At 40.3% G+C, this 21202-nt stretch overlaps 2 protein-coding genes across 4 annotated transcripts in view; one reads left to right on the top strand and one right to left on the bottom strand.

Moving 5' to 3' along the window:
- The first annotated feature begins 354 nt into the window (after positions 1-354).
- Positions 355-7993, top strand: LOC122418907 (UDP-glucuronosyltransferase 1A3-like). Of its 3 annotated transcripts, none has more exons than XR_006262768.1 (6): positions 355-1105; positions 1925-2270; positions 2515-2773; positions 3082-3583; positions 5737-7008; positions 7797-7993. XR_006262768.1 is itself a non-coding variant. In XM_043433027.1 (5 exons), the coding sequence occupies exons 1-5, from the start codon at positions 753-755 to the stop codon at positions 5798-5800; spliced, it is 1524 nt and encodes a 507-aa protein (XP_043288962.1). In that variant the 5' UTR covers positions 355-752; the 3' UTR covers positions 5801-7217. The 3 variants fall into 3 exon arrangements, 1 of the variants encoding a protein (XP_043288962.1); XR_006262769.1 differs by lacking the exon at positions 7797-7993 and having other exon boundaries at positions 5737-6424; positions 6863-7217; XM_043433027.1 differs by lacking the exon at positions 7797-7993 and having other exon boundaries at positions 5737-7217.
- Positions 4380-21202, bottom strand: part of LOC122418914 (protein Wnt-1-like) — a 66118-nt gene continuing 49295 nt past the window's right edge. The window contains exons 2-7 of the mRNA XM_043433049.1: positions 17064-17253; positions 13016-13139; positions 12231-12388; positions 10690-10867; positions 10369-10600; positions 4380-8273 (exon numbers count right to left, since the gene is read on the bottom strand). Coding sequence (XP_043288984.1) covers positions 8072-8273; positions 10369-10600; positions 10690-10867; positions 12231-12388; positions 13016-13139; positions 17064-17253 — 1084 coding nt within the window. The 3' untranslated portion in view covers positions 4380-8071. The remainder of the gene's footprint in view (positions 8274-10368; positions 10601-10689; positions 10868-12230; positions 12389-13015; positions 13140-17063; positions 17254-21202) is intronic.

The raw sequence follows: 21202 nt of genomic DNA, 5'->3' as shown, positions 1-21202 counted from the left end.
TATTTTTGAAAGGTTATTTGTTCTAAAAAGTTCTCAAGAAGTTCTCATCATTCGTCAACTATCTCCTTTACTATTCGGGAAATAATGAAAATGAAAAAAAATGTCTTACGTTAAAAATAATGCTTCAAGAGGATAATTTCGCATGTCATCTATAAACAGTACGAAATATGTGGGTAGTAAAAGCTCGTTATTACATTGGCAGGTTGGGTCGTCAATATATTTTGGTTGTTTTATCGACGCCGATAAATCGGTAACGCGAATGTGATGGAAGTTTCTTTATCGCCAGATCTCAATTGATTATTCGAACTCGCAAAAGTATTTTTAAAAATGCATTCTTCGCTTCGTGAACAGTTCCTAAAATTAAATTCTTTCAGTATACTTTCTTTCGTCGTCGATTCACAGTTCTGTATTCTAAAACGTATTCATCGTATGCCAGGAGCTAATTCGAATGTGAGATAAAAGTATACAACGCGGCGGAAGAAAATGCGAATGAATAGCCGGTCGGGAACGAACGATACACACAGCAGCCCACGACCGTTCGTTGCCCACGCTGTACACTGTGTTCATACGCGGGTTTCGCGTTCGCGTATGTTCCAGACTCTCCACACACTTCATCGTGAGTTTCGTTCGGCCCGTTGGCCAAGAACAGAGATCGAGTCGCGTTAGGATATTCGGAAAACACGAAATATTAATAAAAAAAAAAGTTTTTTTTCTCTTAACCTCAAAATAAGGGAGGGAAAACAGATTTCGCGATGTTGATTCGTAATTTTTTCATCAGTTATTTGTTTTTCTACCTCGTCAGTTGTTCGGTTTCCTTCAAATCACCGCAATCCGCGCTTGTAATCGGATTCGAAAAATCTTACGAACAATCCCTGCTCGCCCACACACTTTTCCAACAAGGCATCGAGTCCACACTCATCGTTACCGCCGGTGCACATCTGTACGAAAATCTGCAGGGCATCGAAGTCTTGAAATTGAACACAAATGATAATCCCTCGGCTGATAAAGCAGCTCTCAATGCTTGCGAAAATTTATTGACGGATGAAAATATTCTCAAAAGAGTTCGAGAGATTCAACCGACCTTCGTCATCTTCCCAGCACTCAGGTAAGTCAGGAAAATAAAAATACGATTCTTGAGTCACCCTTTTATTGAACCGATTATCGCTTTATCGAATTATTCAAAATTAATTAAATCCTTAAAAAATCCGTTGATAAAGTCTCAACGTTGTCATGAGCTTGTCCAGTTACAAAAAGAAAGATAATTTTACCCGAAAATGAGATTAGAGATTGAATCGACGAAGAGACTGAAATTCAATTTTCTGCCCAAAGCTTTTTAAGAAATATAACAAAACGATCATTTACATATTTTCAAAAATTCTCACTATTTCGGCTATCCTACCAAGAAATTATAAAAATGAAAAAAAAAATCGTCTGTTCAAAACGACGGTTTGACTCGCCCAGCATCGTGTAAAAAAATACTGATAAATCAGCTGTTTTTTCTGTATCGACACTACGAAATAATACGACCTTTCAAACGACCGCATCAGGAACAATCGAAACAATGAAATCAATCCTGAATTCCCTTGAATTATTTAACGAAATCAAACTGATGAATAATCAGTTCGAAATTTACTGATTTTTTAACGATTTTGATGGGTGCAGGGAAAATTTTTCAAATGTGGTAGAAAATTGGTTTAAATTTTTCAAGATTTTATCTCGTTATAAAATTTCGTTAAAATTCTTCAACAAAATTTTAAAAAATTTTTTGACGTTTTCATCGTAGTGCGAAATATTAATTCGAGTCATGCAGCGATTCGAGCAACTGAATCAATCAAATTTTTGTTGTGTCGATAAACTTCACTCGGTTCGAGTATTTTTCGCAATAAACTGTTTAATTCCACGATCTTTTTCTTTCGTCCCGTAGACACGACGCTTGTTTGCTGCCATGGGTTCAGTTCATCAATTCCATTCCGGTTATCGCGACCTATGGCCCCGAAGAAGATTTGTACTCGGTGCAGCGAACTTCGATTGCTCTGCCGATTCACACGGGCGGCCTCTGGGCAGGATTTTGGGCGAACGCTGACTCGAGCTCGATTATCGCCAACACGAACAATGCCTACGTGACTCCAGCTCTGAAATTGATCAAGGAACGTTTACCGGAATCGGAAATCGACTTTGATAAGCTTTACTCCAAAGTCGATCTCATTCTGAGCTCGAGCGATCCGATTTTGCGTTCAGATTTTGCACAGCTAGGACAACAACCCGTCCGTGTTAGTATCTGTTCAAGCAAAACTTCTTTTCACCAATTTTTTTTATTTTCGTGATTTTCCACGAACCATTCGTTCGTTTCTTCATTTCTCCAGAATATTTTTATGACAACCAAACATTTTGAAGGATTTATACAGTTTTTAAAAACTGTATCGACTTGATATTGATCAATTTTCATCCATTCAGTACTTTTTATTCTTTCTAATGCTACACTATTTAAAACATTGAGTATTCGTTCATTCACAGATTGGTTGTCACCACTGCCGAGGCGCTCATCCCCTGCCTCCGGCGTTGCAGAAAGAATTGGTTGAATTTCGCCTGGGAACTGTAGTTGCGACCCTCGACGAAAGTTTCGCTCCGATCATCGAAGAATTAGCTCGAAATTTGCCTCAAGGTAGGCAAGGCTTGGCGATAGCTTGGAAAAATTCCGATGTCAAGCTCGAGGAGGAAAAGAAGCCCGAAAATTTATTTGTTCATGGTGAAGTCGATCGACAAGATTTAATAGGTAAACCTTTGCAAAATGTGTCTCCGATTCGAGAATGCGATTTTGTTGTTATTTGGTTCAATGCGTGGAGCAAGAGGTTCGCGAACGGAAACGAAATTTTTTTTCTCCTCCACTGTTTCATTGATTGCAAAGAGCAGCCCATTTCTACCGTCGTTCTGCGTGGGCTGACAGAGCTTTCTCGTAATCGATCGAATGGTGTCGGAAAATTTGAGATTCGAGATCGTTTTCGTCCTCGTTAGCTGGGTCCAGGGCAAGCTAGAACACCATTCGTACCAAATGAATATTAATCGAAACATTTTCCCGCTCAGGATACGCGAGAACGAGAGTTCTCTTGAGTCATTGTCCAGAGTCCGAGCTTCTCGAAGCGGTGTTCCACGGAACCCCGATAATATGTTTCCCACGAGATTTTTACGAGCGCTCGAACGAGAAGCAGGCGATAGAATTGGGATTTGCGAGTCCGAGGAGCGACGGGACGACGAGTATCAACGCGATTGTCACGGCCGTAGAGCTCGTCCACAAGTCAACAGGTTATCGAGAGGTGGCGAGAAGTTTTTCCTCCATAATTCGTGACAGACCATTGCCCGCTTCGGATAGTCTCGTTTATTGGCTCGGCTACGTGGCGAGGAATGCTGAGAGGCCGATAAAACCGCCTGTTCTGAGAGCCAATGAGATTCGAACATTGATCGGAGATTCCGAGCTTTTGTCGAGTTTTATTATCGGTATTATTATCGGTGCGATTCTCACATTGACTGCGATGTTCGCCTGGTTCAAATCGAAGAGCATTCAGAAGCACAACCGCAAGGAAAAAAGGTTCGATCAATAATTAAATTCTCGTAACCCAAATTATTTTGGCTCGAAACAAAATCCACAATGAACGAAATCAGCTTCATTCATAACTAAAAGTAGACTCAACGCGACCCCAGTTTTCCCACCTGAAAACCTCTTTTTTAGTGCTTTCCGGTGCTTTTTTTCATCTCTCAAACTTCCCACGTCAAATCTCCGCTCAATGTTATGCCAAACTATATACTCCTCCGACATCGAAAAACGAAGAAAATCGTGCATAATAAAACTTTATCATCGCATACGAAGCACATTTTAAGTTGGAGAGAAAACTGGGAACGTTGCCGACCTCAGAAAAATCAATTCCATGAGATCTAAATATAAAAATATCGTCAATAAATAATAAATATGAAGATCGTAAATAAACGATGAAGATGGCAAAGATAAAACAATAAAATGTAGAATGAACAGAGCGCGAGTCTTCGATTTTTTTTCTCATCGATGCGTATTTATAAATACACGTATAGAGTACAAGAGGATTGCATACATATACAAATATTTTATACTAAGGTACAAGAGGCCTATGGCCTTTCCAAATTTTAATTGGTAATGTACGAATAATTTGTTTAGTTTTCTTACTTGTTTTTTTTTTGCGTTTCTGTTGCTTCGAATAACATTAGAAAAAGCTAAGAATATTCATAGTAATATGTAATATATAATATATTTATATATATAATGTATTTCTATATATTTATAAGTTTTTATATATGAATATAAATAAATAAACAGACAAACGCACACTCATCGAGTGATAACGACACGTGTGTGCGCTCGTGTGTTTATGTAAGCATATACATTCGTTTTTTTCTTCTTTTTTTTTTTTTTATCGTGAGGAAAATAAATTACAATTTGTCAATACTGCACTTTGTATATCGTCGTTGAAACGAGTACTCGCCTCGCACGTTTTATCGTATGTTTATATTATATTATTAACGTTACGTTTACTGGCTATTATTAATTCATAGCTTAATTCTTACGGCATTTACTTTCGCCTTAGTCGATTCGCGTACGAATACACACAGCTAATCGAATAATCTCATTCTCGTTTTGAAGACGACGCACGCACGAGACAGATGCTAACGATCATTCACAGATGCTTCGCTCTACTTTTGCTGGATTTAGTTGAAACTGTAATGCTCTAAGAGACGAAAATTACAATTTCTAAAAAATGTTCCTACAACTTTCTGATTCTTCTTGTATTTTTAATTCATTTTTACTACTTCTCGGTTCGTGTGATTCTTTCGTGAGAATTTTTCGAGTCGATCGGAAATTGCCGTCGTTCACTGCCCCTTTTACATTTGTAATTTACTTTGAATTCGGAAAAACGTGACGAAATTTTTTCACTTTTCTCGATAAAAATTTTCATTAGTTTTCTTAGAAAATCTTCCGAGAATTAAACGAATTTGAAAATATGCGAGAGATACAATCGATCGAATAATTTATTTCGAAACGTAGCGGAAAAATAATTGACCAAGCCTTGAGAAAATCATGATAAAATGGGAATGAGAAAACGCATTTTGATCTGTATACTATTGAAAAAAGCCTTTTCACGGTTTTTATGAGCCAAACATTTCAGAAGATCCTCAACGATCGTCATGACCTTTCCTTTCGATTTTGTCGTATGCATTAAGTTTTTAGAAAAATGATGAACGATGTTAGTGCGAATAAAAGTTCCATAGATTAAGAGATTTCACGTCATTGATAAATATTGTTATTCAAAATGACCACTCGATTGTCTTGTTGAAATACGGATAATAAGTGTATGACCGCGACTCGATAACTTCGCTATTGTTAATGCCTCCCTAAAAATGAACTTTTTTTGCCAACTCTGCGACCAAGTGCCACGAGTGCCTTTCCCAATTTCGTTCATTATGATAGATGATTAAGTTTAGAATAATTTTAGCAGAACGTACGAGAATATCGAACGTCCTATTGCACGATAAGTACTGACGAATTTATATGAGATTTATGCATGAAAATTTGACGGTACGATAGTCTTATAACGCTACATTCTTACATATTTAGTCTTATTTGACACATTCATATTATATCGTGGCTTAGCGACAAAAGGTTGCCCTGGAACTTCCGGTGAATCGCAGTCCTAAGAGCTCTCCTTGTTTCAGGTGTTTCGGTTCGTTAGAAACTCTCAAAGCTCAGTCAATTCTGTCGATGAGTGAAAAAAGATAAAGGTCGATGGGCTTTGTTACAACGGGTCAAGTGTCCTCTTCGTTGTCTCATTTATTCCAGTTATACGGCATCGGGTTATTCCCGATTCTCTTACGCGGTGAGGTGTACTAATAAAATACTGTTAACTAAGAAAGAAACGAATCTACGCGAGAAATATCATTACGTCAGTCCTTTTTCTATAAATATTTACACATTCATTATTCGTTATCTTATATTATAGATATTCGTGAATAGTAAGAAAAAGGAAGAAGGGGATTTTTATGTACATTATCATTGGCGGATCGGTGCTCGCGATAGTAGAAAAAATTGTTAAACAATCGTCGAATCCTCGACGCTACTCGATTCTAAAAAGCTTCTCTTCTTCCAGGGCACATGAAAAATCTTCGTGAAAAACATCGGAGACGAAATGTCAATTCGATCACACTTTTTTCTTCGTAATTTTTCACATTTTGTGTTATGGCAACACTTCTTCAATGATCGATGCTGCTGATTTGGATTTTTCACAGCGAGCTCTCATTCATACGAAAAAAAACTGGTTCAATGTCAACTTTGTCACTGCAGTTCTATCGCTCATGAGCTACTGGTAACAAGATAGTGAAAAAATCGATTTTCCTCGGTTCACAGGTAACCAAATTCTCAATTGCAGCCTCACTAGTTATTTCATTTGATAAAAATTTTAGAACTTGTTGGCTCGTTAAAAATTTGTACGAATTTGGCTTTCTTTGAAACGTTACAAACGTCGATCGACGATCTGTTCTATTTTTTGTCGCAAAAACAAGTGTGAAAAATGAGAATATCCCAAGACTTTTGTATTCATGCAGGAAAGTTATTGTCGAACCAACGTGTTGTCATAAAAGTTGTCAGTTGACCAGTTTATAATTTATTGTTTAAAAAGTGAGCTGTTAGCATAGTAAAATTATTATTACCGATAACGAACGTTCGTACAATTTCAGGGTAACTGAACTTTCCAGATTTTTTTCCCTCACGATTACCGTTAATAATTCTCCCGAAGAAATGAGTAAGAAATGTCTAAATTTATAAAGAAATGATTTTTTCACAAAGCTCCTGCTACGCTGTACGCTGATGTTCGCAGCATCGAAAATTCGACGATTAAAAAAGTGTTAATTTGGCAAAAACATGTGCCTCGAGCTCCACCCTCGAGATAGTGGACGCGACGTGACAAATCAGTCTCCATTTCGAGAGAAAATGTAAGTTTTTATCAAAACGTCACTAATTGTCATTCTTCAAGGTTCTCGATAACAATCGCTGTTCTGCATCTCGCCTGAAGATGATATGGAATACAAATAGGTACAAGAAAAATCGATCAACCCAATTCGGCCAGAGTTCTCCATTCTGCTTCTCTTTCTTTTCGCTCAACCAATGCCACTGTCTTTTTGAGACTCCGGGGGCTTCCAGCGACTCATCTTTTCGAAATCGTATTTCTTCGAAACTACAAAATCGATTGGGATACACGAGGCTTTAAGCATGCAGCGAAATGCCATAAACAGGCAAATATTTGTCCTCATTTTTCGATCGAAAAAAACTGCTATTTCGTTGATCAAAGGAGTGAAAATGCGATGGCTCAAATTTTCGATCGTTTACCAAAAAGCATGAGAACGGAATTTCCCCCGTCGCGAAGCGACTCGAAACTTGCAATATTATTGAAAACGATTTGAAATCCCACCGAAAAGTCGAGACTTCGGTTTAAAGAGCAGACTGCGCTGTTAGTTTCGTTGGGTTTGAATATTCTTCGAAGAAAACAATGCGGAATCGTTGAGGACGCCCCCGGATTCGGTAATTGGTAAGATAATCTTATACAATAAGCGTACAGAAGAGCCGAGGCGATTGCAAAGTGCAATTGAGCACACGCCGGCGCATGATTATCGTTTGAGGTCGATGATTGAAAGAGAGTTGAAAGGGACTTGACGCAAATGTTTCGTCGATCTCATATCGATATTCTTTCGCTTGTATATATGTAATTTATAAATATTTCTAGAATCTCCGTGCACATCGAGAAATAGAAGATTTGCTTAGCCTCTCGCAGCAGCAACGCGTGCCAAAAGAATCAGAGTTCGCTCCACAGATACAAAGACGTTGATGAACCCTCGCTACGACTTCATCGCTCTCGTCGATTCGTCACGTTTCAAGAGGTGATCCTAGAGAGGCGCGTATACAGCATCCAGAAAGATCCTTCGACGTGAACGAGGCCATCGAGTGGGTTGACAAGACGCATCCATTCCTGGGGACTGCCCCTTCCCCTTATCCTCCCACTTAATTGCATACGTGCTCCTCACGAGTGTGTCGACAAAGCTCGCACTCGACTCTACAACACCACACGAATCGACACTTGCACTTCTCCGTTACGTCACGGACCCGCGTCTGATATCCACGACCACAGCACAACAGTCTGCAGCCGTCCAGGCCGAGGGACGTTCGGTTGCATATCCGTCCTCGGGTCCCGGGGATTCCAAGTCTGTGGACCAAATCATTTAGAATTTACTCGATGAAACATTAAACTAAAGCATGTTTTCACGTGTTTGGTAGTCGAATTAAGAAACTTGGGGAGCTTCGGTGTACAATTCTATGGTTTTAAGGTCTTATATACACTTGTGATGGGCGGATTTTGTTATTCTTCGAGTACAATGTGTGAAGAATATTCTCACGAAATTTCATAAAGATCGGAGCATTAGATTCGCAGCTATGGGTACTTCAACCGACTGCCCGGTGCGCGCGGTCGTCTAATTCTTGAATCTGAAACGCGATTCAGAATCGTCGTTTTTCAAAAATACCTTTGCGGTGGACACGATCACCAAAAAACTGTGAATCCGATCCGTGCCAAATTTATTCCACTTATTTATTATAACAATGGCCAGGGCCCGGACGAACGATTTCGTATTTTGTTGGAAAAAAAGAAATTGTAACAAAAAACTGAAAATTTAGCACTTGAAAAAATGAACTTTTTGTTAAAAGTTTTGCCGAATCGAATAATGATATTCGATTCGAAACTCAAACCGAATATTCGAATTTCTCGAACTATTCATATGGTTCGAATAATTCGAATAATTCAAACCATTCGAATGACTGTTGTTTATTGCCAAATAAATCACAATTATGGATATCGACGAAAATTTTTGTTCCTCGGTTGTATGAATTAGAGAATTTGTTTCAAAATCGAATCTGTAAAATTTGGATAAACCGAATTTCCTAAAAGTTATAAATTAAAATTTCCATCTAATCGCTAATAAAAGATATTCATATGCATGGGTCATTCCATGTCGATTCAACGACGTTGTGACGGTGACCTTTTTCGTTTTTTTTTTATTATTTTTTAATATGTTTCTATACATGTTAGAAGAAGTCTTCAGCTAAATTTTTAGCTCGTTGTCTCCACCCATTCTGGAGTCATCGATTTTTGCTTAAAAAATGTATATCTCTGACTATAATTATTCATATTGTCACTTAATACGGGTCATTTTTTTTAAATTTTCAACCCTCTTTCAAAATGAAAATTAAAAAACGCAAAAATAATTTTCTTTAATAATTTTTTCGGCTATTTTCAGTCAAAAAATTGGTTTTTCGTTCAATGCGACACTTTCGATATTTTTGAAAAAAATTCACAAAATTCTGTGTCAAAAAACAAAATTTTCGAGCCTTATTGCAACATGGGCTTCAAATAATTTCATGTAAAAAAAATTTTTAAACTCATTTTTTTCTGTCATTTTGATTTATTTTTCTTCTAAGATCACGTAATTCCTTCAATCAGTCTCAAAATATTAATTATTTATTCAATGAAATTGAAATAATTTAATTAAATTATTCAATTAATTTAATTAGTATTAAACAGTAATACTGTGAGAATTTTTTTGAACTATGTATTATGAATATTCCAACAAACATATGAATTAAAATAAGACTAAAAAATCCCAGAATTACTGGAAAATGAAAATAATTTTTTTTTAATAATTGTTGGATATTTTTCAAAATTCATAAGGAATGAATATATTTCAGTTTGATGGTTGACCACTCGAATTATGAAGCAATTCGAATTTTTCGAATTATTCGAACTATTAGAATCAGATAATTCGATTCGATTCGTCTCGAATAACTCGTGAGTTCGAATATCCGCACGCACCCCTAGTTTTTTAGTTATAAAGTCCACCGAAACTGATGCTGAAAAAAGGTGCTACTGAAATACAGCTGGAGTTCTGCCATTTTGAGAAATCTTTTGATGAAAAAAATTGTGCAAGCACATGAACATATGTACTAATGAATGTCATTTACAATTTTTCAATAAACATTTATTTTCTTGTTGGAAAAAAATCAAGAAAATCACGTTTTTTCGCCGACTCCAAGTGCATATAAGGCGTTGAAGCAAAGCGGCAATAATCGATCAAAAATGAACAAAAAAAGGCTCTACGTTCGATGAGTCTTTCGAAAACGATGGATTTGTATGGAACTGAATATTTTGGTTGAGAAAAACGAAATTTTATCATCGGCATAGATTTTGGACAAAGAAATCTGGAGAAGCACGAATTCGCCTCAGTTTTTTATCGATGCAAATAACTCACGTGAGATTTCGTTCACAATAATCGGGACTCTCTTCGAGGTAAACCAAATCTGTTTTGTTCGGTCGTTTGAGATCTGGTCTCGCAGGTCGTAGTCTCGCTGGTTTTCGACCACCCCTTTGCGCGAGGCGAACGAGGGCTGCGCCCTCGTGCAGAGCAGCGAGCGCACCGCCGGCTCCCCTGAATGCCGGCAATCTTCGCCAACAGACTCGGAGGCTGCAGGAACCTGACATTCCTGCAAAGACGATTTTACGTATAAAAATGATCTACAAAAGACTTTTGATTGAGGGGGAAAAAGGCGATGAAAAAGGTTCCCAAACCCACCGTGACATTTGCAGACTCGCTGCATTCGCGAACGAACTGCTCGCCTTCCTGCTTCGCTGTCGTGTTTCCTCATCAATTGACCTGCCAGTGCCCTCGCCGCCAGTGGCCCTTCCTCTTTGATCGGTTCTTCACCTCCATCCGACCATTCGCGTGATAATTTCTCGCCGAAGTGTATGTCCTGCGAAAAGCAATGATCGCTTAGCTAATGAAGTACGAGCTTCAGGGCAAAAGGGAGCTTGAACAAGAAATGCTTCGAGCGACTCTGGTTTGTGTCGAATTTTCATATTTTACATCTCCATCGATGCTAATGTGGAACGATCGTGGCCAATGATGAGTTTGCAAACATTGAAAAACTCATTGAAACGAAGTTTCGACGAGAAATTTCGCAAAGTGGTTATGCGAGAACGGCAACGAGACGGAATTCTTCTGAAAAAAGGACACCAGAATCTTGTTGATCATTATTTAATTAATCCACTGAGATGAGAGCACGACGAGCGATTGCACACCAAAGCGGCAATTAGCAAGAGCTTCGTAAAGTTTTGACTTTTTTAGTGTGACAAGTTTTCAGTGATCCTCATATAATTTCGTGCTGAAACGAATGAACTTGCGATTTCAAGGTTTTCCAAGATGGTTTTATAGTCGGCGAAAAGCACGAGGCGCTACAGGAAGAGTCCGGAGGTTTGACCACTCCCATGCATGATTCCCAGATCGAATAAATCTCGGTGGATTTCCACGGGGAATCGTTGTAGTTTTAGGATTAAAGGTAAAGCTTCGGAGTAACGAGAGCGACGAGTCGTCCGTTTTCGTCTTGGTCGGAGGTAGTTTTCATCGTCGTCGTCGTCGTCGTCGTAGGCGACGTCGTCTTGGTTGGTTGGCATGTTTGCACGACGGTATTTGTGCGCATACAGGCGAAAGAGGGAAGAAGAACAGGTCGTATAAGTGTCCCGGGTGTAGGCTAACAGGGTGGAACAAGGCGACGTCGTCGAGCCGTGGCTGAACCGGGCGAGCAAGAGAGAGGAAAGTGGAGGGCGAGGGGGAAGGTTGTTGCAACTTAACAAGCTTAGCCCCCTTTAATCCCCTTGTAAGCTTGCAATGTCTACAAGGGGTCACCTGTTCAGGCACAAAATACATTCGTTTACGTTGACGTTTCACCGATCTATGCTTTGTAGGAGAAGAAACCTTAAATCGTACGATGGAACGGCTGTGGGTGGACCAGAAGGAGCTTTTTCACTTTATCTTCGTTCATTATTTCGCAGAAAAACTTTTGCGGGTTTCCGGAAGTTTCGAACGATTAGGAGCGCGTTCAACGTCTTCGCAGCTGCGGCACTCTGGAGTCGCTGACCGAATTTTCCTCCCGATTTTTTTGACATGAACGACTCGAAGAAGTGCGAACCTCGAGAACACCGACACAGACACAAACCTCGAAAATTCGACACCCCAGTTTCGACGAGACTCTACGAAAAGAGTTGAGGCTCGCAGGGATCACGCAGAAAATGGGAAATAAAAAAATGGACGAAAAAGAGACTATCGGATCGATTTACCTCGCTGCAGCCACCCCATTCCCAGTGATTGGGGTGTCGCGCCCTTACTCGGTTATCGCACGAACAATCGGTGAGTTCACCTCTCGAGCATGCCCTCGTTACGCTGTAAGCAACCCCGGCCGCTGATATCGCATAAACGAATGCAGCTTCCCGGCTATCTGTAATGAAATTTTAACATTCATTCAATATTTGCGTATTTATGATCCGGCTCACGGTGTCAAAGAGTCGCGGAAAGTCCTACGAACTTTTGAATTATTCAATCTAACAATTATCCATTCGAGCGCCCCCGGAAGCGTGTCGAAAGAAAGTGAGTGCAATTTTATATTGAAAACCGATTCGAAAGCATGATTCGAGACTAAAAATCGATATGCGATCATTTGAATTCGAGTTTGTTTGTTTGTTCTAACAATAGTCAAAAAAAAAATCCATTTCTCAATATAAAAGCTCACGATGATTGTCAATTGGGCAAAATCGTAATTTTTTTTTTTTTTTTTTTTTTCGTGAAAATGTGACGAGTCGACGATTCTCATCGCCGAATTTCGATGGCTCCGGTTGAAATATCTAATCGAATTCGAATGGTCCGAGGGATTTGTGATTTGTGTCCGACGTCTCTAACGTCGGATTATTTCGATGAGAATCTTAAGGAGAAAAGAGGCCGTGGGTAAAAAGGCGGAAAATAAAAGATCGATAAACCTGTTGCGTCTTATCGCGGATGTCGCAAGAAGTACAGAGAGAAGAGATATGGCTGGTGATAAGAAAGGTAGCAGGTGGATTTGTATACTCACTGACAAGCATTACGCCACCGAATATATTGTCGGGATTCTCAGGGCTGATCGAGCAGTTCCATCGAGCCGATCGGAACTGATGCTGGCATTCTTCGATCGCGACCCTCGCTCCGGCACTGATAGCCTGTAAAAGACACGAAAGAGAGAAATGTGCGTTATAAAAGGTTCGAGTTAAGTTTTACGAGGATGACAAGAAAATATGTCGAAATAAGGTTTCCTCGTGCGTGGATAAGACACGTCGAAAATTGACGACGAGTTATATTACTCGTATAAATGTAGCGCTTTTACAGTACACGTTGTATTTATAGTTCTGGCTGCGGGAAGAGCGAGATTGTGTGTACACGATGCGGCCCCGTAGGCTTCTCGGATCGCGTCTCTCCCTCGCTGTTAATCCAGCATTAACAGCGAATTTCATGGCTCGTCGAAAGCCCTCGATACTTTTCAGACAAATTGCGTAAGGACGCGAACACCAGAAAGGATACAAGACATGAAACGATGCTTGGGCAGATGCATATTACTCTGGACAAGGCACGAGAGAAGCCGGACGCAGCTTCTCGTACTTTCTTCCTGCTATTTCGTTTATTTTTCATTCTTTCCACAACCTCACTCACTAGCGCATGTTATTCCTTCCCTCGGAATTAAATAGCCATTAGAATAATCGATGAACACGGATGAGCTGACTCGATGTCCCGAGTCTCTCTCCCATTTGAGCGCTTTTTTCCTGCCGAGCAACGCTGCCACTGCTCGACAAATATGACTGTTAGGAGACCCAGCGCTCTCCTATATACAAAAACTCCCATCGAGCCGTCTAATATTTGAACTATGAATATTCATGCAGGGCTTTTTTGTCGGCCGGACCACAAACGTCCAGAAATTCATCCGAGGAATGATCGGAGCGTGGCCCCTCGTGACGGTAGCCATGAATTTTTACGCCGAGGAAAAACATTTTGATGATCAAAACGATTCTCGGTTATACCACCATAATTAAGGATCAAAATTTTTGGGTCCGTGAGTACTGCGACGAAGGAAATGACATTTTTTGATTCAACGACTTTCATCGTAATGAGAAATATTTACTTGAGCCAGCAAATTGAGTCTTCGAATCAAAAAAATTTTTGTTAAGTTATCGGATTTTATTGTTCTCCATGATTTGTCGCGGTAACACGAATGTTGTCAAATCGACTTTTTTTCTCGGTCTATTTCAATAAGGAAAATGAAATGTTTTTGTGATATGGGACTAAATGATTTGTGAACGTTGAAACCAGCAGTTGTTTGTTGCATCAATTGACAGTTGGTGCAAGCAATCAACGATCTAAAGTTTGCAACAAAATATTCTCAGAAATACATTATCGAAGCAACTATTAAATAAAGCGAATAAATGATACTAGAAGTTGAAAAAGAATTTTTATGATTCGTTTGAATGAACAAATTCATTGGGAATTGGATAAAAAATAGTTGAAACCGTCGTCCAACTAAATAAGTTTGGTTCGTTGAACAAATTCTTCCGAGCGTCCACGTCTGGCGAGCGACCGCCGAAGACAAGAAGAAAGAAACGTCAAGGCTGGACTCGCGGTTCGAATTGGTATTCAACAAATTTGATAGCCATCTGAAGTCTCACAACGTAAATGCATTAACCCATTTCGAGCCCGGAGTTTCGTCCGGACAGCATTGAAGCACTTTTTGTCGAATAACAGATTTTCCAGAATTCCATTGGAAGCAACGAATTCACAGGGAGTCCCCGGATATAAATGCTGCTGGTGAAATCGAGAAAAATGTGTGATGAGCGCGCAGTATGATCGGAGCAAAAAGTAAAATAAAGCGGGCGCGAGTGAGTGAATCGTGTACGAGCTCGGAGTACGAGAAAAATATCGAGTTATGTTATCCCGGAGCAGCAGCAGGTGTCTGGGATTCACTCCGAGCGGCGAAAAATTCGATTTATCTCTTTTGCTTCTCCTGATTCGATGCTGCCGCGTGATTTGAATTGGCGATAAATCTATTGGGCGTTAAATGCAGGAGATTAAGATTCTTTTCGTCCCCTCTTTCTGCCTCGGTCCACTCTTTTATCCATCTCTGTTCTAACTGCTACGGGCAATCGAGCTCGGGCCGCTATCAAGTGGACGAAAAATAAAATTCAACAGGAATAAAACAAGCGAGGAGAAGGCCACACTCTCGTCGGGGGGTCGATGAATAATCACCGTTGCAATAAGAAGCGCCAACTCGTTTCCCCGCCCCGCCGCTACGAAGCGCGCACCAACACGTTTCGCCTCATCGAGCTACTCTCTTTTCTTTCTCACAATATATCCTTCTGACTCTACTTAAGTTATGTTCACAATCGTCTCAGTTAAGGGCTATTTCCACTTTAAATTATTATCCTTGTTCCTTTTAATGTTGCACCAACCTCCGAGCGGAGCCAGTACGAGAAACATTCATCTCCAATTTCCGTTACGCCAATCAACTCGAAGATACTGCCCCTCCGAACGCGTTGCATTTCCTTCTGGAACTCGCTATATTCTCTTCCTAATACTCGACATTACGGATCCGTTGCAACAACCGTGTGAGCTCCGACGCAAATTCTCTATTTTCATTTATCGCGCACGCAGAGTTACGTACGAACATAAACATATCCTAACGAGTCTTTCTATGAAACAAACTTAGTTTTATCATGCTTCGAGCCACTGGCACAAATCATTCGCCGTATTATGCAACGCGTCGATTTTAAGGGGGGTCTTGTTTTAGAAAGTCAAGAAATCGATTGTCTTCGCGGGAATGTTTTCAGGATGGAGGGAAATAACTCACCATAAAGAACTGCTTTTCGGTATGGTTTCAAGGATATTTCATTTAATTTGAGAAATACTAATTTGTACATGGTTTATGCGCAAAGTCTGATTATCGAAGTTTCTCAGTTGCGTACAATGCGGAGATCGTAATTATTGTCTGCAACGAAAATTCCAATTTTTTTTTTCAGTTTCCTTCCATATGAAACTATGAAAACCCGAAAAAATTGCGAAAGTCTGTATTTACAGCACGTTGAAGTGATATTCTTCTTCTTCAAAAGCTTTTATTTTTCAAACTCGCTAAAAATATACAATTCTGCAATTTTTTCGGGCTTTTGTAGGTTCATATGAAAGGAAAATATACGAAAATGGATAAAAAATTTGGAATTTTCGTTCCAAACAACAATTACGATCTCTACATTATACATAGCTGAGATATACAACTGGCGTATAAACCATGCACAAATAAGTGTTTCTCACATTAAAAAAATAAAAAATGAAAAATTTTTTGTTGAATCGGCTGATCGTGACGAACAAATTGGAATTTGTCGAGTCTACAAAAATTTGGTTGATTCAATCCCTCGTTCAGTTGACTCAAACAAAGATCCTTGAATCAACAGAATTTTTATTAAGGAGTTTCGGTACAAAAGTCTAAATGTTAAGAAATTGATGAAATTTGGTGATAATGTTCTTCAACATCAAGTGCGAAAACACAAATTTTTTCAAAATTTTTTTCTACTTAGTTATCGAGTAATTACGCATTAAAGCAGATTTCTTATGCCCGGAATGTATACCTATATATATGGAAACGCTATGCTTATACACGTGAACTTTAGTGATTAATTACTCGATAACTGTGTAGAAGAAAAATCTTAAAAAATTTGTATAGTCAAATTTAGCACTAAAGAATATGTTCACCAAATTTTATAAAATTCTGAACTTTTTGAATTTTTGAATTTTTTTAGCATGGGTTAGCATGGCAACATTGTATCGCCTATACCGAAACTCCTTAAGTCAACGTATCATATTTCCTTTGCTCCCACCGTGAACTCTGTTGAGCCAAAAAATCTTTTTTTGTGTATTTTTTATTGAAAATCCGAAAAGAAAAAGCTCCCACTATCGCCAGCATACGATATTCCTGATTGGAAGGCATTGATGGAGCCTGCATTGTGGAAGGATCTTGATCAGGTTCACAATTCAACAAAAGATAAGGAGGAAGAAGATGAAGACAAAAATGAAGATGGGAGGAGTAAGGTAAGCGTCTGAGAACTCACCTGCAAGACCGGAGGCGAGCGCGAACATATTCCCTGCTGTTTCGTCGTCAAGTGGGGGCTTTTGCAGTTCCTTTCGGCACTCGCCGGACCTATGACCCCGGCACCGATCGGCTGCGACTGACCCATCTCGAGGCCTCCCGCGGTTTCGCCGTGAGCCCCACCGCTCAATCTCGCTTCGATCCCCAAGTACCTGCGAACAAGCAATCCGAAGAAAAAAATTAATGTTGGTATATCGCGGCGCAGCGATCACTATGGTATTGAGATTTTCGTGTTACACAATTTCCGTCAGTTTGACGAAATTTGTTCAATGCTCGTCCGAGCAGAACAAATTCAGTCATTCGATCCTGCGATCGAATTTTCTCAGTTTATTCCCATCGAAAAAAAGACAAAATTTTCGAATCGCACTCGAGCCAGCTGAGCCTGAAACGTCTGAAAAACTTCGCTCCAAGATTTATCCTCAACCCGGACTTTTATTTTGACTGCACTCGCCAGCGGTAAGTACACGAAGCAAAAATATGCACGTGAGTGATCAAACACAGGAAAGAAGCAAACAGAGAAATGCTCGAATGAAGAACGGCGAGTCGTTGCTGAAAAAAGTTGCCAATAATACTGCGCTGGCAATCTTTTTACCGAAATATTTTATCACAATACAAATTACACCAGCAAATATATTCAAATGTCAATTAAATTCATAATCATAAGATTGGTTTCTCAAATAAATAACAAAAATGGATTTGAATTTAAGAAATTCAATCGTCCCATCACTTTAGTCCCACTTTTTTCCTCACGTCATTGCTCCACTGAAGCGTGAAGTCCCTGCGAGACTTCACTCGATATCTGGGAGCCCCATTTAAAATGAATTTCAGTCGGTTGAGGCCATACCAGAAACTCCTAAAAACTGTCTCCCGTTGAGTCGCTAATGCGCGAATCGTTGCATGGCTCGGCGGCCACCCAACCGAGTGCTGGCCTCGCTCGAAGCTGCTCGACTCGATGGGTCGCTCGCGCCATCGATCACGACAATTCGTATTTCTTCTCCAACTTCCTGTTTGATCTCGAGGTTGAAGAAATCTTGACACGATTCGAGTAGAATTTTGCGCTGCGGAAAGTTTACGTACTTCGGGCCAGTTGACGTTATAAGAAAACATTAAGTGGAAGGTTCGATGGGGAAGGTACGAAATTTGCGATGGTATATTTAACACCAGCGATGATGAAGATTCGAGGCAAGGGAGTTAAATTCCGGATGGTGGGAATCCCCTGCACGACGCACCTATAATTAGAGCCTGGTAAGACGCGCGGTTGCTGCAAGATTACAGGTCGGTGGTTTTCCTCGCGTTGCCGCCGCAACGATACACGAAAGTTGGCCCGAGATTTGGGATTCCGGGTGGACCCACGGCGAAACCGGGCGGTTCAACTTCAACCAGAAATAAGTGTGCGATCCGTGGCTCGATTGAGGGAGATGAGAAAAAAAACAAGTGGCATGAACCCCGTTATAGATGTAGGGTCCACGATACACCGCGATCGGTGCCTTAACGAGCCAACACTGAGCGAAGGTCTTATTAATTTTCATCCAGTCTTTAAATTCTTCACTGAATTTTCATTTTCCGAGACCGAGAAAAACCGATGTGCCGACGATGACGAGAAACTCTGAGCGATGAGTCAGACCAATAAAGATCGCGTATTTACGGTCGCGCGCTACCAGCTAGCGACTGCGCAATCAGAGCTCCTTAAGTGACTAGAAAAACGACTTCGGTGAGAAAAACTTCGGCGTACAGGGTGAACAGGAAATGCAGCTTTTCCGCAGGCACTCTAATTGGAAAAATAAAGCCATTGGGTTCTGTCCTAATGAGTTGAAGCCTCAGCAAACAAAAAACAACATTTTATTATAAATTAAAAGCTTGATGTGGTCAAACTTGAAATAATGTTTCTTCGTCGGGAGCAGGCTGGTGACGATTTTTTCGATCCGATTGCTCCGCGTCAACAGCAGTTCGAAGCTCCCAAATGCGACCCTCTTCTACGAAGGATAAGCGATCCCAATAAATTGCCATTTTTATCCAAACTTCAATCAAAAACATCTCAATCAAACAAGAATTTTTTTCGAGCTTTCGTCCCGAAAGCTCGAAAAATCACGGTTGAATCGAGAAACAAAATTTCTTACAAACTCATCAATAATTATTGGCGAGGAGTTCGAATAAATTATTCAGCTGGAAAATTCGAGTCACGCGAAACGGGAATCAGCGTAAAACTGCACTCATTTTCAGCCGCAGTGGAGAAAACTTTGAAGTCGCGCGTCGGCGTGATCTGAAGAAACAAAGGGTAGAAACCAAGAGATCTTCCGAGTCGACTTGTTACGTTTGTTTGGGTACGACAAGCGGAGGGAAAAAAACTATGTGCATACCGCTCTCGAAATGATCTCCGGAGCACATCAGCTTCGGGAAAATTCATCATGTACGATTCTCCTCCGCGTATCTCAACCTATCGCCGTCTCTTTCCTTCCCTCATCCAGAGCTATTTCAAGTTTGTTTGGATACGATTTTACGACTTTCCGAGTGGCGTTTAACTACGATTCTGACGAGATCCGTCCACCCCAATGTTATCTTGTGTATATCAGTCTAACATGCCCTCCGTCCCGTCGGTTTTTCGGGCTCTACGTGAGTCGGGCACTTCCAAGTCTCCGTCAGAGTTTCCATGCATCCGCGCCCTGTTTTTCTTTGCTCTCTCTCTCGCTCTTTTCCTCTTCTCTTTGTCAGCGAATCGTCGAGCACACATGAAGATATTATGCACCGTGTACATAAACGAGAAACGATATTTCTCGTCTTGTACTCACGCTCGATAACTCGGGCTTTCGAGACAGTGTTCGGAGCATTCTGAGTAAACTTATCGCTAAATATCGATGCTTCGATAACCGCGTGAGAAGCTGCTTAACAGAGTTCCTTCAATATTTCATGTGTATTTGATAGAATACTGGAAAATCGGGGATTCTCTGCTCATAAATCCGGTGCAGGAACTATTTTTCGCTCCAAATGAGCGCAATATTTTCATATTCGATAAGCTTTTCCGATAAACTTTCTTTGATTGGTTTGCAATATAGTCGGGATAATCGCGATGACAGCATTCGGACCAATAAATCGTGGCGATCAACATGAAATTTATAAACGCAACAAAAGTTTGATTTTGACGAAAGTATTGGGTGAACCAACAAACTTTACTTCGTCCACCACGACTCGTCGGTTGGCCAAAATTTTCGTTGGATCGTCAAACCCCTTTTCTCCGTGGACGCGAACTGAATGGGTTTAACATGAAAAAAAATAGAGAAAATTCGGCACTAATCATTCAGTAAATCTGCGCCTAATTCGAGGCGACTTTCTTTTTGCCATAAAATACTTTCGCAGGGCAAACAAACACGTCACGCATTTCTTGCCTATTTAATCTCAAACAAGACCTGTTTCTTAGCGTACGAGAGCAAGTCGAATCTCAATCTTGAAAAATTTCCTTTCAATACGCGACGTCAAGAGTGTGGCTGGGCCCTCGATATCCCAGCCAATATTTCGTTGTATCGTCGGAGTGATTCACGTATATTTACAAATATACTTGCAATATTGCTCCTGGAACTCAATAGCAAGAGATCATTTGTATCGTTGCACAGCGTTGTCTGTATTGACGATAAAGCTGAACCTTTGGACAAACAGCGTGGGACGATTTCCCACCGTTTTGTTGCGTACTCGACTCCGGTCAGGCGATATTGAAATCAATAGCTCAAAATCCATACTCAAACAGCGGCGAACCGCCTGGCTTTAAATACACATTTTACATGGACTCAGAAAGTCAAATATTCCTTAGAAAGCGGGAATTTCTACGAATGTTGTACATCATTTTGTACTGCTCTCAGTGGATCAGTTGTTCAAAGGCGAAGCATTGGCGAGTCCCGAATCCCCTTTTTGGCCGCGTTTCACATTGTTCGTGTGAAACTCGTGTCTTTCGACCCTTGATATTCCACTAGATAATACACGTATAAAAGGTCACCAGAACCACCCACAACGTGCTCTGACCCTCGTGGCAGTTTCATTGTTCGGTCCCCCTTCGGTATGCTCAGTACTTTGATATTATACTGCGGAAAGCTTAGACGGACGGGTCTTAATCCA

Source organism: Venturia canescens, chromosome 1 (assembly GCF_019457755.1).
Source record: "Venturia canescens isolate UGA chromosome 1, ASM1945775v1, whole genome shotgun sequence".
NCBI lineage: Eukaryota > Metazoa > Arthropoda > Insecta > Hymenoptera > Ichneumonidae > Venturia > Venturia canescens.
Note: the sequence above shows the minus strand (reverse complement) of the source record. Positions and strands in the feature narration are given on the sequence as shown.